This window comes from Amblyomma mixtum, chromosome 6, assembly GCF_055824585.1.
Source record: "Amblyomma mixtum isolate Tamu chromosome 6, ASM5582458v1, whole genome shotgun sequence".
NCBI classification, from domain to species: Eukaryota; Metazoa; Arthropoda; class Arachnida; order Ixodida; family Ixodidae; genus Amblyomma; species Amblyomma mixtum.
Window position 1 is genome coordinate 94,633,084 of NC_143017.1, and position 17,472 is coordinate 94,650,555.

The 17,472-nt window shown below is 45.4% G+C and overlaps 1 protein-coding gene across 1 annotated transcript in view; it reads right to left on the minus strand.

Moving 5' to 3' along the window:
* The window catches only part of LOC149339740 (lipase member N-like), a 30,856-nt gene extending 15,378 nt beyond the window's left edge, over positions 1 to 15,478 (minus strand). Inside the window, exons 1-6 of the mRNA XM_089550984.1 lie at positions 15,368 to 15,478; positions 12,526 to 12,751; positions 8,466 to 8,580; positions 4,428 to 4,578; positions 3,646 to 3,738; positions 1,241 to 1,393 (exon numbers count right to left, since the gene is read on the minus strand). Of these exons, the coding sequence (XP_089407110.1) occupies positions 1,241 to 1,393; positions 3,646 to 3,738; positions 4,428 to 4,578; positions 8,466 to 8,580; positions 12,526 to 12,751; positions 15,368 to 15,478 (849 nt within the window). The remainder of the gene's footprint in view (positions 1 to 1,240; positions 1,394 to 3,645; positions 3,739 to 4,427; positions 4,579 to 8,465; positions 8,581 to 12,525; positions 12,752 to 15,367) is intronic.
* Positions 15,479 to 17,472: the final 1,994 nt, after the last annotated feature.

Genomic DNA, 17,472 nt, shown 5'->3' on the forward strand with positions numbered 1-17,472 from the left:
CGATCTGCACTCAACGCAGCGCCGGAACCCCATCGGCAGCTTCTCCAGTCCTCAAAGTGACGTCACGACCTCTCTTGACCAATCACGGGCGGCGGCGCGCCGCGCGGCGTGCCCCGCGGCACAGGCCGCATATTTCGGCTAAAAAAGTCAATTCGCGCTTGTTTCTGCCTTATTTGGATGCGATATTCCAGTATACAGCATGAAAAACTATAGGACGCCGCTGCCAGCCCGATTTTCAAAAAGAGTGCTTCAGTCGCCCTTTAATAGTGTATGATAATGATTGGGTGTGTCACTGGGAAGGAAGAGAAAAAAAATAAAGATACAGAATGAAAAAGAAATAAATATAAACAGAGCCTTCGCATTCAAGGCACGTAACTAGTCTTAAGTGCCCTCCGTAATTTTCCAGAACAGATGCAGGAGACGACATAAATTACTTAGTGTTCTCAGTAACGGCCATACAGAAAGCCTTAAACGATTCTACAAACTTCTTGCCGTCTATGGGCTAGGAACCTACCTGCATGCAAAAAATAACCGCATGTGGGAATTTTGTCCATCTTCCGACATGGAGCAAGACTGTGTCTTTAAGAGTCTATCTGCTGACAGCTGTAGACGCCAAAGCACAATTTAAAACAGTACATTATACCAACGCTGGAACGTCATCTAAGTCGCCTTATCTTTAATGTGCCATTTTTTGTTTCCATAAACCAACTTCCTCCATCTACATTTTGCATCTTAGAAGCTGTTATCTCCAGCGTGCTTCGAATTATTACGCTTGCAGAGACGCGCGCATACGTGGGCGTTCAATTTTTTTTAGTATTGATTTTTACACAAACACGATAATAGTTACAGGTCAACACCTTTCACGTCCGGCTATATGGCTAGGTGGACACCTTTTTGAAGCATACTTGTGAACACGAACTTATTAAGTTTATATTTGTTCCGTTCTAATTAACGCGTTTTTAATAAAATGACGCTACGCGCATTCCACAGAATAACAGCCATTGCCTTAACAATGCATCCTATGAGCCAAAATCCTGGCGCCTTGCTAAAGCGCGGCAGCCATGTTCAATGGCGATAAACACTTTTTCCTTCTCACTCCGCTAAACAGTCGACAGCCGCTCGAATATAGATTTTTTAAACTCAGGGTAAACACTTTTGCAGCGCAGAACTGTATAGCGTTTATCGAAAGGTGCACGTGTCTCAGTAATCAGAAACTCATTTCATAATGTATTACCCTTACCTGGTTGAACTGACGTGGGTTAGCGAAGAGGTTCATCGTGTAGGGTAGCGAGCAAAGCTTGCCCTTCATGATTTTGCAGACGTCCACGAGGCCTTGCCGCAGTTTTTGGGAATATCCGAAGAAGCCAGCCTCACTGAAGGGTTCAAAAATCCGCTGCGTGGACGCATCAAGGAAAGACCGACTTTACACTTCGTTTGTTAAGAGCCCTCCCTTTTTTAAGGCGGAAGCCTTTATAGGCTTATGGAGCAGAGAAGTGTCTGTAGGATTTACCCGTCCTCAGAAAGTGTCCGCGCAACCTGTCAGTCACACATAGTTGCTACTTAATCAGTTACGACCTAATTAGCAATTAGTTAAGACAATTAAGTTTCGTTTGTAATAAATTTTTGGATACAGCGAAGATATAATATGTCGTAACGCGAAATTATCATGCGATCAGTACATGTGCGCGTCACAGCTGGCGCGACTTATGACGTCACAGGTGGCGCCACTGCTCCTCAGATCTGCGCTCGCTCGTCTCTTCTCGGTCGACGCTTGGTGCCGAAGCGAGTTCCTGTGCCTCCTGCAAAGGCTCTCGCCTAAACACGCGTAAGGTCACTTAAGCGCTCCCTAGAATTTTTAGGTCTGGATGTGAAATAAAAACTGCAGTTTCTGATGCCAAGCACTACGATCTCTGCAAGAAACGTTTGTGCATGATCCGCGCATACCTGGTTATCAAAATACTCGTTTACTGTAAAATGAGCAATACGCAGAAATTTCCGCAAATTTCCTCTGTGATCTTCATCAGCTTTCCGTGTAATCGTTCCACGATATCCTTACTCTGTTTTCACTTTTTGTCCTGCAATTATAAGCACAGAATCACCACTTGTGTTGTGAGTGATGCAGCGGTGTTACAATTCGCTAGTGTGCAGATATTATTCAGATTTTCCAGGATGATTTTCCAGGTTAATTGTTCTTAACAAGGAAATATATTCTTGGGCTCCACACCCCAACCTTCGAGTGCGGTTTTTTTTTTCTTGCTATTTTATACTGGACCTTGTTGGTTATGCAACTGTTTAACAATTAACCGCTTCGACAGGTGCCCAATACGCTATAAACGAGGAAGTTATGTCAATACTCTCATTTTGAGCAGTGTTGTGTTATTTAGGCAGAAATGCTTGGGTGACCTCCGCCTCGTGCTTTCTAATATTGCAAAAAATGCGCCGGTTTTCGTGTTCCTCTCCCCATATGCTGTCAACGTCTGGAACGCGCGTTCTTAATTAAGACTCCGACAAGCGCTTCGAAACACCTCTCTGATGCTTTGCGAGTGTATATGTCGGAGTTTTAAGAAGTTACAAGAAACGACTCAGTAGCAGTACGCCTTACAGACTGTGTACACCCGTAACATACCGCGAAGCAAGGGATTAAGGAGAAAAAGAAAGAGGGGGATGTCAAAAAAGTTTAGGCTTCCCTGACGAACTCGAAGAATAAGAATTGGATGGAGCGCATAAACTAGGTTCTTTCAGATCATGAATAGCAGTTTACCGATATCCCTAAAGAGAAAAGTATACAACAGCTGTATCTCAACGATACTCACCTATGGGGTGGATACGTGGAAGCTAATGAAAAGGGTTCAGCTTAAGTTAATGAGATTGCGGCGGGCTACGGAAAGAAAAATGATAGGTGTAACGTTAAGAGATTGGAAGCGGGCGGAGCGGGTGAGAGAACAAACGCGGGTTAATGACATCCTAGTGAAAGTCAAGAGGAAGAAGTGGGCTCGGGCAGGGCACGTAATGCGAAGGCAAGATAACCGCTGGTCCTTAAGGGTAACGGAGTGGATTCCAAGAGAAGGCTAGCGTAGCAGGGGGTGGCAGAAAGTTGGGTTTGCGGATGAGATTAAGAAATTTGCGGGGATACGGTGGCCGCAACTGGCGAAGGACAGGGTTAATTGGAGAGACGTGGGAGAGGCCTTTGCCCTGCAGTGGGCGTAGTCAGGCTGATGATGATGATGATGACGATGACGCTTTCTTCGGCTGTTTTGCTATTTAAACAGGACAACGAACTATTTACATAAGTATACCAACTGTCTTGCGGAAGGTGCCTCCTCAATGCAGTCCTGCATCAATAGGCTTCAGCAGAGCGAGCATTTGCTGTTTTTTTTCCCTTGGACAAAACCGTACCGCGTAATTTTTGTGCCTTTATTTAAATAAATGTCCCTTTAATGAAGACTACCGCTTCGTTCACGGTAACAAGAGAGACCGCAGTGGCTGCAGATTACTTATAGTTACGAAATGTCGCATGATTTGACAGCTTAGCTACTAAGAAGTCCGCTGCGTTTGTTTCCCTAGAGACGCCACCGCGAAAGGTGGCTTGTAGATTTTATGGCATTATGAGCATTCATTCTGCCATTTGGAAATTGAAGAACTTGCCAGTAACGTAGGAATTACTGGCACCAGCAGCGAAAATGGCGGATCCATGTGGCTGATGTTCCCAACTGGTCCGTAAGCAACAAGAAGGTTGACCTGCACAAAGACGAGTGCTGCATCGATAGGCATTCAGATCGTTTGGTGAAGCCATAATTTCCTACGTAATGCATACATGTCTAGCTCGGACAAAATATCTTTGGGAGTAATCGATGACTTCCGCGAAGGCAAGTGTTTCGGAGGACGATGCAGTTGTCTATGAGATTTGCAATATCAAAATTGTACACAATGGGGAGAGCCAGATAACGTAGAGGTAATTTCATAACGAGATTGTGCGCCCTTGGAAAATTTGAAAACATCATATAAATGTGTCTACAGAACACATTTGGACCTGAACTCAGCTGTCCTCATACCGAATTCGATGTTAGTGTTATAGAGGGGCAATATGGGAGGCACGAAGACGTGAACTACCTTACAGATGAGTTTTCTCCAAACCTCTGAATTCATTAGGACTATCTAACTCCGTCGTGCGTGGCATCATCGGTATAGAAGTTATGCGGTTACATGCGTGATTGCTATCGTTGACCTGAAAGTTAGTTGTCATATTCGACGGTCTTTAGGCTCTTAAAAGTTGCGCATGTTAAAAATCACAGAAATGTTTGCATACGGGTAAGCGATAGTTTGTGAGATACCGAGAAATTGATAAGGGGTGCTTGGCCGGTAAGCTAACTACTATCTGCCTACCCTCGCAAAGAAGAGGCAGCTGAAAGAGGCATTCGAACTCTCACCTTGTCATTGTATTCCGGCCTTGTTGACAGTAGCACCAGAGATGCGATCACTCCTTGCGAAAACCCCAGAATTGTTAGCTTGGTGGAGCCGGTGGTGTTGAGGACGTGGTCGACGGTTGCTGCTGCGTCATAGCGCCCGATATGGTCGAAGCTGAATCCAAATAAGAACACTGCTACAGAAAGGTAACAGGGCCCACCAGCAAGATACACACAAGCGCCCCAAAGCCTGACAGTGTGGTTAGAGGATATCATGCGAAGGACCACAAATAATCTTGCACATCGTGATGCTGTTCATTGTACTTGAAAACTTCGGAATGCAGAACGTTCCTGCTTCCATTATGTATGGTGTCGCGGCGTCAGAGAGTCAGGTTCGCAGCGTTCAGCTCCACTAAAGAGCATCATACCTCTTCGCCGACATTAGGCTCGCCCTCTGCTCGAGTCTTTCTCCCAGAACTCTGTCCGTTCATTACATGCAACACCCAAGCCGCTGGCATGGAATACAAAAGTTGTTACAAATGTTTATATTGTTGAGCAAGAAATTGTTATAACAAAGGTAACTCAAAGTATGTGAAATTGTATGCGCTTTATATTTAATCTTTTTCATGATGACAGCCATGTTAGCATGAGGAAAGCTCACCGTACAGAAATTTGCAGTTATAGGGATGCTACACAAGATATACGCCAGGGTCCAAAAGTAAACGAGCTGGTCCGGAAACTCTTGAAAAGGGACCGCTCTTAGAATTGGAGGTCACCTAGTCACCTAAAAGGGGACACCTAGTTTGCAGAAAAAACAACAGTTGCCCGAATTTATGCAATGAAGTTGAAGATGCCTTAAATATTCTAGTGATATAAAAAAAAAAACTGTTCAGAAAAAAGGAGAAGCTGTGCTTCTCACTCATTATTGTCTTCACTCCGGCTGCGTTCTCTGCTGGACAGATGCCTCTCCCATATTCCAGCAATCAGCCGTGTTCTGCGCCAGCTTGGCTCACCACATCAAGGTAAACCTCCTAATTTCATCTGCCCACCCCTCCATCTGTTGCCCTCCGCTACTGCTTTGAAATCCACTCAGTTACCCTAAGTTACCGTCGGTTATCTCTCATCAGCATTACATGCCGTGCTCATGTCCATTCGCTCTGCTTCATTTCAGTAAGGACATCATTATTTCGTGCCTGTCTCTTAACATGTTCTGTTCGCTTTCTTCCCTTAGCGTTGCTTCTATAATTGCCTATTTCGATGCATTTAAACTTCGATCCCTGTCGTTAGCCCTCATGATTTTGCCCATAGGTCAGTACTGGCCACGGTGTAAGAATGTACTGGCAAAAAATGTGTCTTTTATGTACGTTTATCTTGAGGGTATTGGATAGCTATTTGTGAAGGCGCGTGTGTAGCTGCCAGATTAACTTTACCGCACTTTCATTCTCCCAGGTATTTAATTCTCAAGGTCCGGATCAGAGGCCACTGCTTGGTCTAGAAAGACCTATTCTCTGCCCGTTTCCACTGCGTCGTTGCCTATCCTAAACTGATGCGTTTTTCCCAGACTGCTGAACCTCACTTTCTTTTCTTTTATTTTAATCTTTAGCCAAATGTTTTGTTTCGCTTGTTTAGGTCCCTAATCAAGCGGTGTAATTTTTCCCCTGAGTTACTCAGCAAGGCGATGTCTGCAGTAAACTGAAGGTAAATTGAGGAGTTCTCCGTTAACTCTTGTCTCCATCTCTTTCCTATTCAGTTTGCCGTTCTACTTCGGTTCATACTTCAATCTTACTGATCCCTCTACAGTAATTATTGGTTGAATGCTCTACTACAATCAATTTTTCAGATAATCGCTACGTATACACCCCGTCAAAAGTCTTTCGGCAGCAGGGTTTGCTTGTTGACCCGTAGTGAAGCATTCACGTCAGCTGTCAAGTTGTAAATTTGTGTGTGGCGAGAAGAACCTTCTCCTAGTTATTCAAAGTCCTCTGTTCTTCTAAAGTGCCGCGACTGTTCCCCTGTGCGGCCCAGAACAGATCGGGTGTATGAAAGAGGTGAAGACTTTTGACCAAGACTCTACATGCTCTACATTGATGTTTTCACAGTTAAAAAAAAAAAAAATGTGGTCAATCTCGGCACTCAGCAGAAAAGCATTGCGGGACCAGCACAGCGCAACTTACAACGGCTTAATGATGCTGTTAATCCCAATCACTGAATCAGTCCCGACCAGGCAGTATACGTATTCTGGGGCGCCGTTTGTCTTTTGTTGATTTTCGGTGTTACTGACACGTTCGACTCATTTGACCACATCCTCTCCCCGCGTGCTGCCGAATTAAGCAGGCGTTGACGATCAGATGAACTCTTCTTTGCTCCGGCGTCAAACCCGCTTTTCTTTCCATATTTTGAAAACGTTTGCTGTCTGTAGAATCAGCAAGACTGGCCAATCAGCTAAAGGGCCAGTGCCGCCGACAACGCGGAATGGACGTGGTGGTCCCGAAGGGCGTCCGATATCGATAATTATGTTTGCGACTAATGCTCTTCCCCTTTGTGTTAGGTTGGCAGGCACCGCCATCTGTGTTTTGACGTAGTAACTACCAGCGCACTTACTGTAGCGTCGTATATTCGGGGGGGGGGGGGGGGGGGGGGTCTGGTATCTAGCGAGTGGCGCGGCCCGTGGTAGAAATACCAGGTAAATACACTGCGCTTACCTATGTGGTGATTTCGGAGGTGTCAGGTGTTCAGGCTTTAGACCACTCCACTTTCCCAGGTTTATGTATACATTTGTGACAAAAATTTTCTGAGTGATGCCGGCGACAACTACGCCGGGATTCCAGGACACCGTTAGAACGAGATTACAGCAGAATATCAGCTATAAAATTCCCTGCTTTAAATATCTCGCGGGAAAATCTCCGCGATCTTTCGCCTTTCCCCGCGGTGAAGAAAAGACAGCACGACTGTGCAGTACCTCCCCGTCAACCTCCACGAATGCGGTAACGGTGGATCGTGCGCCTGCTCTCATGCTTACCTTGGCCACAGTACCATTGCTGGCATATCTTAAAGAGCACTCGCTCTCCGACCAACAGGTATCGTTTGGCTCAGCCGAAGAACGGTGTCTTTGAGCCAGCAAGGGAACGAAGCAGTTTTCAGTTATGCCACAACACAGACGACGTGTATCCGGATGACGTGTATCGCTCATACACCTGCCACTGTAGTACAATACACTTCAGTGACACAGAAAGTTTAGCGCAGTGAGTCATTCCGTTCACCAAATCGTCTATAATACAAGAATAAGCCTGGATTTGCGAAAAGAGATTTGCTGTATAGCTTCTTGGTACGTATGGAGAAGCTGATGTAGCAGAACTACACATTTCTAGCACAGGACACGATAGCTCGATTTGTGATTTCAGGTGGCGACTGGATGATGTTGGTTTGGACATGTAGCAAATTTAGACTTATGAGCGTCACCAAGGTATCTCCTGCGGTATTTTCAGCGTGGTTGTCAGGTGTGGTCCTGACTGTAGCGCATGCAGTGGTCACCGGAGAGGAATACAGTTTGAGTGCACCGCCAAGACTTGCGTCATTGTCGCGAGAGGGAAGTGTGTTTTGTGGGTAGAATAAATCGGTAGAATCGCAGCTCAGAGGTGCTCTTATGTGATCGGCGGTCACATCTCCATGTGGGGTCAGTCGTCTTTGGTATTTAGAAGTCATCGATGTAGCGTCCTCCTCTACCTATAAAATGCGTAAAGTTCTTTGTACATGTGATTATAGTAGCGGACATAACTTCTTCCAAAGATTTACCTCCTCTCCACCGCACTTTAAGTTTTCCTCTTGGGCTTTCCCATTTAGTGAATCAAATAAGTGCGAGGTCTGTCTAGGATAGAGCGGACGATGAGCATCGAACAGGGTAGTTCTAAGGTTGGCATACTAAAGTCGACACATTTCATACGGTGGCCGCATTGCGCCCCCTGCATAAGGTCTGGTGATACGCCCGACACGTACGCAGGTACTTCTTTACTTTGCATAAATGGCGCGTGTTCGATGCAATAGATGAAAGAAGGTGATGCTTGCCTCCACTGCCAGTACTTGCGGTCGGTTTGCGATAGGGTGGTGTGGCTTGTGTACGGCTTCGCTTCCCTTGAGTTCATAGCCCACACGTCGAATCCACTGTCAGCGAGTAGAAAGCCTGTAAAGACGAAGAGTTTTTCAGACTATGTTTATCTATAAATCTGTCCCTCAATCATTGTATGTTATGTCGGGTTCGTTTGCATGTTAACTTGCCAACAGAATGGTCTATGGTGGTTTATTGTCCCACTTGTTTTGCTCATAGTCAGCATGTTTATGATTTCTAGCATATTTCCGGCAAGTTTTTAGTGTGTTTTAGTGTGCAAATGCGCCGTAGTCATGCTTCTAAGTCCGCTGTTGTTAAGTGGGCATTGCACGTGATTAAAGTGTCCTCACTTCTCTCTTTCTGCTTCTTTAAACAATGGGTGCTGTTTTCCGCGGTTCATGACAGTATAAGGCCCTTTTAAACGACTGATACGATTTACCACTTATTTACAAACACTGATAAGTCAAGCATATCGTGTTCACTTCCCACGGTGTGCGCTGTGGAGCTAACCTAAGCAGTCACAACGCGTCTGTGGGGGACTTCAGAGTCATAATCTTTTTCCGCGAGTGAAAGATAGGAAATGCGTGCTCCCTTTAGAAAAGCCTGCACTGCACAACAGCCAGTGGGTCAGCTAGAGTACTCAGTCAAAGAGTCATATGGAGCCGGCCTACAGCAACTGCACGAGCCTACGGACTGCAGAGGATTAAAAATGCGTATTGGCGCGCGGCCATGTAGCCGCAGGTCGTGATTCTGCATCTGCTCGCTGTACTGATGTACTGGCCGTAATTAGTAATTATTAGGGGTGTGCGAATATTAAAATCTTCAAATGAGGATTGAATACGAATATGGAGAAAAATTGCCTTGGAGTAGCGAATGGAATGTCTGTTCAGTGCACAAAATTCGCAGACAAATTAATAGGCTATTTTTATTTTTCCAAAAGAGAGTATGTTATTTGTACCTGAAATAAACATACCAGGATTTACTCAGCACCACATTAAAAAAAAAAAAAACGGGACGCGTACAGAAATGAATACGCCTCGATTAGACAGCATAACAGTACACAAGCTGTAATGTGCTCATGCAAAAATTAGTAATCTTATAGTAACAATGAAATCCATCAAATGAAATGTGACTGGAAGGGCAGTAAAACAGAATTAATTCCGACTTGATAGGACCGAAAGAAATGTCCGGCTTACCGTAGCTCGAGTTATAAAAAGCCTTCCCTCCCCTTCCCCCCCGCCTCTAAAAAAAGAACCCAGAAATGCGAAAACGTGGTGAAGCCTTGTAAGGAGGCTTCATCGCACACAGGGCCAAAAGACCGTGACTGCGAGCCGGCAGTTTTCGCGTGCTGGATGAACAACGCGAGGGAACACTCAGTGGAGTCGGCCAGGGAAATTGCTTCTGGAAAAGGGAACGGTATACCAGCGACATGCGAAAATGGCGTGCAGTTGGGTTCAAACGGCTGGCGAATGCGGCGAAACTCGGAAACCGAAACTATGCAGCCAGGCTATACACTCGAAGCTCGTTATAACGAAACGGTTTAGAAGAAAATAATGGATATAACGAAGGACTGACGAATCACCTTGGAAACTCCCTCAGCACGGGCTATAACGAAGCTGCGGGTGTAATGAAGTAATCATCAGACACGTTAACTTAGTATTACGAGGTTGAACTGTATTTTTACCTAGAGATAGGGGCCCTCCTATTGTAGTGTCTGGCCCACTGTTAGGCGCACGTCAGAGGTGCGCGTGTTACAATGCACCCTGCAACGATCGCTAGCCCTACCAGTGTCATTTCGACCCGGCCACACATACGAAATTCCGTAAGTGGGCTATCCCGCATATCAGAGTAGCCGAAAACGAGTGGGCGGAGCTCCCGCTGGAAGAGCAAGGAAGGCAGCAGAATGAGTGGCATGGGTGCGAGTATGTAACACATTATGAAAGCACTAAACAAAAAACCGCGCGCCTTCGCTTTGCGATTGCTCGTAGCGGGTGGAAGACCATCTTGTTCTCATCACGTTGTGGGATAAATGAGAAAGCCCACTTGCGAATTTCGCGCGAGGTCCAAAACTAGCAACGTCTGAATGTGATCGGTCCACGTGATAAACTACTACGAAGAAACCGATGATCATGCCTTTGCTGCTTCGCTGACACTTTAAACTCGATCTGTAGATAATTTGCCTAGATACTGCGGTTTTGCAGCGGTCAGATTTATCAAAGTCATCGCGGTATTCGATTGCGGCCGAATGTTGGAAAATTTTCGACAATTCGGAAGTGATCGATCATGAACCGAACAACAAAGATATTAGGTTTGTATTCTAAGTTTCGAATATTCGCACACCCCTTGTTAAAATTGGAGATCACTGCGGCGCCCCACATTGGGAGGATGCGAAAGCATTGACGCCGGCACTCGTCGCCTCTTTGCCTCTCTTTATTGATTAATTATCGACCTGAATAATTGTACATCAATAATTAATCATCGACCAATTGATTATTTATACGTGAAATGATTAATTATCAATCAATTGAATAATTATCGGATTTTCCAAACCTTATCGGTCGATGATTGATTACTCATTTCGTTGTTCAAATTCGACGCCTTATTTGCTTTTCCGCAATATACCCATCCAAACCATCCAACCCTCCAATGCTTTGGTTCTAATTAATCAATTACTCCAAATCAATTAAGTGTTTTTATCGATTACTCTGGGTTTAATTCACTAAATACGTTTAAATTCATTTCAAACTTTTATTTTTCACTCATTTTGTACAATTTTCTGCTATTGCTTGGCGTCCGGCTGTTTCGACATTCAATTTCGAAATTTTGACTCTAATTATTGGCTGTAATTAATTGCCAAGATTTTTAGCAAAATTTTTAGCAAATCTTAGCAAGATTTTTTTCCGCATCATCCTCACACCGTACTCTATCGATGACAACCATTCCTTTGATGCTAACTCTTCTGAGAACGTCACAACTGCTGCGGACACGTTTTGAGGACAGGTTTTGTGGCCACGTTTTGGTGGCACGACCCCGCCGACATAGCCTAAAAATTCTTTCTAATTAATAAGTTTTTGGGTAGATAAAAAGTTTAGCATAAATTTATTTCACGCTCTTTTATATTTTCCGCCAGACATTTCTCCTCTACGGCAGAAACCTTCGAGCCTGGGAGGATTTCGGCATACACATTGCCATTGGACGCAATGTGTGCTTTCACAGGTTATATGCGTGACCACATCATGGCTTCGAAAGCAAAAGACAGCATGCACTCGGCCCAATTCTAGGCGTTGCCACCTTTCGCTTTCAACGTTCTGGTCAGCTGTGAGTGACATGAATGTGAAGCCCGGGCTCTCAGCAATCCGCATAAAACCTTCATTGTGAGAGTAATTGGATTAGGAAAACAGCAAAGGACATTAAGATGCATTTTTTTTTCTCGCTTGGAAACATCGTGATCACTGTCATATTTTTCCACTGCCCTTTTCTTCGTTTAAACCTCGTAAACATACTGCGCTGTCACATTAATGCACAGCTCAGGTCAGCGCCTGTGTCCGTCCACATCATGCCTTCAAGTTCTGTCTTCGCGCTGCCTCTCACCCAGTTGAGATACATCATCATTATCATCATCAGCGTGACTGTGCTCACTGCAGGCCAAAGGCCTCTCCCACGTCTCTCCAATTAATCCTCCCCTTTGCCAATTGCGGCCACCGTAACCCTGCAAACTTCTTAATCTCATCCGCCCTCCTAACTTTCTGCCGCACCTGCTACGTTTGCCTTTTCTTGGAATCCACTCCGTTACCCTTAAGGGCCAGCGGTAATCTTGCCTTTGCATTACATGCCCTGCGCGAGCCCATTTCTTCCTCTTGATTTCAGCTAGGATGTCATTAACCCGCGTTTGTTCCCTCACCCACTCCGCCCGCTTACGATCTCTCAACGTTAGCAACAACACCTGGGGCCATGCAGTCACAACGAATCAGACAAAATTTGCATTTTCTCGCCTTGGAACAAGAAGTGAACGGTACTCGCCTAGACTCTGCCACGGGAAGTTGAGAAAGTGAATGTCCGACGCTGTCAACAGGGGAGACAGGAGGAGGACGGGGTGGCGACGAGATGTTGCATTTGCTTGCTCCGGTGTTACAGATTCGTTGTCGTTGATTCCGTGCGGAACCCTGTTCACTTGCAGCACGTAGCCGTCCTCAGTCGTAGCATAGTGGACATCGCAGGGGTAGCCGTGATACCTTATCAGCTCGCACTGCGCCAAGGACGGATTAATAAGAATTGGGATATTGGTAAATCGGAAGTTTCAGAGCGCCACACGGCTGCATTAAATATGGGGTCGGTTAGGACACACTGGCAAATCCCAATTTTTCATGGTTCCTAGGCAATGTTTTTCCCAGGGCTCGCGCGGTGATCCCCTGCTAGCAGGGACTGTCTTAATAATGTCCTAGCAAGCGTCGCTTGCAGAGCGGGAATTATACGAGCATCTTTATTTTGTATTTGTACTGTTACGCGTTTTGTTGTCTGTTTTGTTGAAAGCGCAGCGGTCATAATCAAGCATTCTGCCATCTCTTACGACTGAGCTACAGCGGAATCTCGCGGGCGCAGGAGTTGGAGCTTCGCGCGAAGTCAAGCATTCCGCGTAGATCTGCGTCCAAGAAGGGCGCTCAATCGGTTCTGCCTGCTTACCTGTAACTTTTTAATTCACGGAATTAGAATAACGTTAGGTTCAAATGGTAGTTTTAAATGTCCGTTTCCCTGCACTGATATTGGGGCAACTCACAACGTCAACCTAACGGAACTCGACTAGTAGTTAATGATTACTGATTCCCGTGCACAAGCAACTCCAAGATATCTCTCACAGTTTTTAAAATAAGCATTTGTAAAAATTAAAAAGCACCCTGCATATATAGAGGTTGGTTATATTTTGAGCATTCCTTTATCCCCTTATTGATTCTTTAAATATGGCCTATTGTCGAGTAGCATTTGTCTAAGCCTGCCTGGCCATTTGGTTGATTGAACTCTAAGATTGTGTTAATTCTATTGACGATTACCTTAGTAAATACTTTGGAGACAGCGAACAGTAAGGTGATCGGTCTTCAATTTTAGAAGTTCTTTGCGTCCCCTTTCTTATGGATTAAGGCGAAATTAGCGTTCTTTCAACTCTTGAGGTAATTAGACGTGTACACAGGGTGGCTAGTTTTTCCAGAGCAATCTTACCACCGTCCTTCAACAGGTCGGCTATGACCTGATCCTCACTAGCTGCTTTCCCTCATTGCATTGCTCCTAAGGCTTACTTTACTTCCTCTTTCGTTGCTGGCGGGATGTCCCATTTCTGTGCACTGCTATTTTCTTCAGTAACGTCCTGATTACACTGGCTAACACCTAGATTTATGTCGAACTTTTCGGCTACTTCAACTGTCTTATCCATATTGCTAATGACATTGCCCACTTCTTGCTTTCAGTGCGTACACCTGATTTTTGCTTATGTCTAATTTTTCTTTTAACCGCTTTTAAGCTTCCTCCGCTCATTAGAGCATGCTCGACTATCTTGTGTTCCTCACCTTGCACTTATTTATTACCTTTGACAATTCAGTCCATTATAATCTATCTATGAGGTTCGAGGCTTTCATGCATTGGTGTTTTCTAATCCGATACTTTGTCTCCTGAGAAAGCTTGCCAGTGTCCGGCCCAGTTAGCCTACCCCCTACTTTCTTTGCACACTCCGCGATTAGGGTAGAAAAACCTATTATTCTTCCAGGTTAATCTCCCTGCCTTTCCTCTTCTACATCCTCCTCTTCCGTGATTATAGTGGTACGGTTGGGATTCATTGCTTCTGCACTTAGGTTGTCGTCCCGGTTAAAGCGGAATTTTCTGTTGTCGAGCGAGACCCTGGACTGATCAACTTGTCTTCTTACCGCTGACTCGTCCATGAGCATCTGTGCTACGTTTCCTTTATTCCGTATTCAAATCTATGCTAATTCCTGCCCTCACAATCCCGTAGTCACTACATCTCACCTTGCCTAGCGCCTCAACATCCGGTATGATGACAGGATGGGCACCCAGTAGGAAGTGTATTTCATTTCTATTCACGCCTTTCGGACTTTTCAAAATCCACTTACTGTCGTCCCGTTCGAAGAAGGTGGTATTCATAGCCGCGCAAACTATTTCGTTCTGCGAACTCTACCAATAGCTTCCCCCTGCTATTCCTTGCATATACTCTTGACCCCCTACCGATTACGTGGTCGCCTGCATACTTGTTCTCATCCTGACGTTGAAAAGTCACCCATGAGTACAGCGTACTGTGTTTTTGCTTTACTGATTGTTGGTTTGACGACTTCCTGGAACCTTTCAACCATCTTTTTTCATGACGACTAGATGCGGATCCGTACGCTTGAAAAGCTTTCTAATTGATACTTTTGTTAGGGTAGAGTGAACGAGAATGCGTTATTTGGTGCATACTTGCGAACCAATATGTAGCCTGTTTGCCCACGTTTTCTTGCACGTGAACAAAAATATAGACGTGACACCGCTACGCACTCCTGAGTTTGCTTTAACGATGGACAACCCTGTACATGGAACTTGTCTCACAAGGGCATTTTCGCTGGTTAATGTCATGCCAGGGCACGTTTAAATACACTTATATCATGGGTAGTTGTCGATCATGTCTAAATATGTGTTTTAGACGCTACGATAAGTACCTAAGAGTAGGAGTCCATCACCTAGAAGAAAAAAAGTATGTTCTCTACCAAGAAAATTTTATCGACTACAAAAGAAGAGTTCACTGTCACTGGCGAAATTTGTTAGTATGCAAAAATGAAGAGGCTTGACTACCTCAGGTTAAAGTTAGCGCGACATAACCATCACTTACGGGGCTCAGACGGGCTTGCAGCTGCAAATCGTCTTCAAAAGACGCAGCATGATCCGGGGCCATGAGAAGAATGGTCAAGAACGATGCGTAGAACAAGCAGGAATCCCCCATACTGGTTGTCTCGCCTTGCTGCGTACAGGTTAGGGCGGTAGCGACCCAGATCCACAGACCTCTTTTACGAGCTCGCAGTGTCCAAATTTTGGCTCACGTAAGGTGAGGTTCACCCGTTTTTAAGCTGCTCACTTGCGCAGGGGAGATGATTATATCTTTATTCACGTCAGGGGCAGGAACGTGGGCTATAATTTCTTTTTTTTTTTTACTTGCTTGTGTGTACACGAGTGAGAGCATGTCTGTTGACTAGCACTAATAGCATGGAGAGCCCGAAGTCCCAGCAATGGCCGCTTAACTGCACCATTTGCAGATGCTGATTGTTTTGAATGCATTAACAAGCCGGGTACATTTGCTGTCGATTCCGCGGTTTCCTGCCGCAGCCGGGAACCTCAACTACGAATGCATTAGAGTAAAGGTTCCTTCCTGACTTGACGCCTGCTTTCCCGTATCCTTGTAATTGACGAAAACAGCCAAGCTATTATTTATAGAGTAAATACAAAAAAAAAATGAACCGAAGTGCTTTATGTCACTCGGCATGCCTCTAGCGGCGTTTTCTGACATATTCAGCACGTGTGAGATTTATCTTTCAGGGTGAGGATACGGAACCAGGCCATTGTCGAAGAAATTTTGCGTCGGGTAATAGTCACGGTGGTGAAAAACACTCTCATCGTCCGATTGATAGAAGGCCGCGGCGGGGCTTTTTACACCACCACGCCGCATTTATTTAGGTCGATACGCATGCATTATACCGCACTATTTCTCAGTGGCACGCTCTTTCGTTTGCTTTGTCGCTGTCAAAAACGATGGCCACGTAGTCGGTAGTGACTGCCATTTTTCTGCACCAAGCGACGAAGCAGTATTGCCGGCAGTTAGATTTGCGAGCCGTAGGCATTAAAACACCTCACCAGGGGACGTTGTGTTTGCGTTGAACTTCCATCGTGCCTCATGCACTCTGCTTTGATCTTCTATGAAAGCAAAAAAAAAAAAGAAAATAAATCGTTGTTACACGTGTGGTAATGCGGTTGCTGAGCGCTAGCTTTTAAGAGATAATCATATTTGAATTCCATTTGTTCGCTCTACACCACTCATGCAGGCTGCTCCGCAGTTTCTGCAAGTTTCCCGTCGTCTGACCATTCGAATTTTGCTTAAGCCAGCGCGCGAGGACTGAAGATAGCAAAGCAACAGCTACTGTTCTGGGGAGGTTTCGAACGTCTTCTTCATTCGCTGATTTGTCGAAACAGCGATGACGTCACAGGGTGGAGTGACTTGTCCGAGCGCTGACTGGTCGCCTGGGTGTGTAACGTCATGACAGCGCGTGATATAACCGTCGTGATATAGCACCGTCACTTCCCACAATCCTATACATGTCATTCGTCAATATACAGTCCGCACTTGACTAGTACTGGATGTGGAAACTCGAATGGTATCGTTAGCCGGACGTACTTGCTTCAAGATTTTCTAAGGAATACATGATGCATTTGGCGTCCATATCCCATTTTTACCTAAGTATGTTTACAACGACGCGCGTGAGTCTTCAAACTGTCCTCACTTGTATTCGCTACTGAAAGGCAGTTTGTGTGGGTCTGCCAGCAGTAAGTTTCCACCAACGGCCGGATTCATTGCGTCATGCGTGATGTAAAGAACGCGCTCTCTACCGTTTCAGCACCGACGTGTGACTCCCCCTTGGGGTCCAGTTTTTGCATCTGCTTTTTGCGCTACATCATAATTATCATCATCATCATCATCGTCACTACACCCCCTGCGGTACACAGGGCTCTCCAGCACCTCTCCAGTCGACCGTGTCCTGTGCCACCCGCGGCCAAGCTTGGCTGCTTATTAAAGCAAAAGCCTTTAATGCCTCACCGTTGTCGACAAAAAGTTGTCAGCAGAAGCTTGTCAGCGGAGCTGTCGCTCTTGGATGGATGGAAACAACTTTCTTACACACACACACACAAAAAAAATTCTTCCAGGGTGGTCCCCTACTGGCCCAGGAG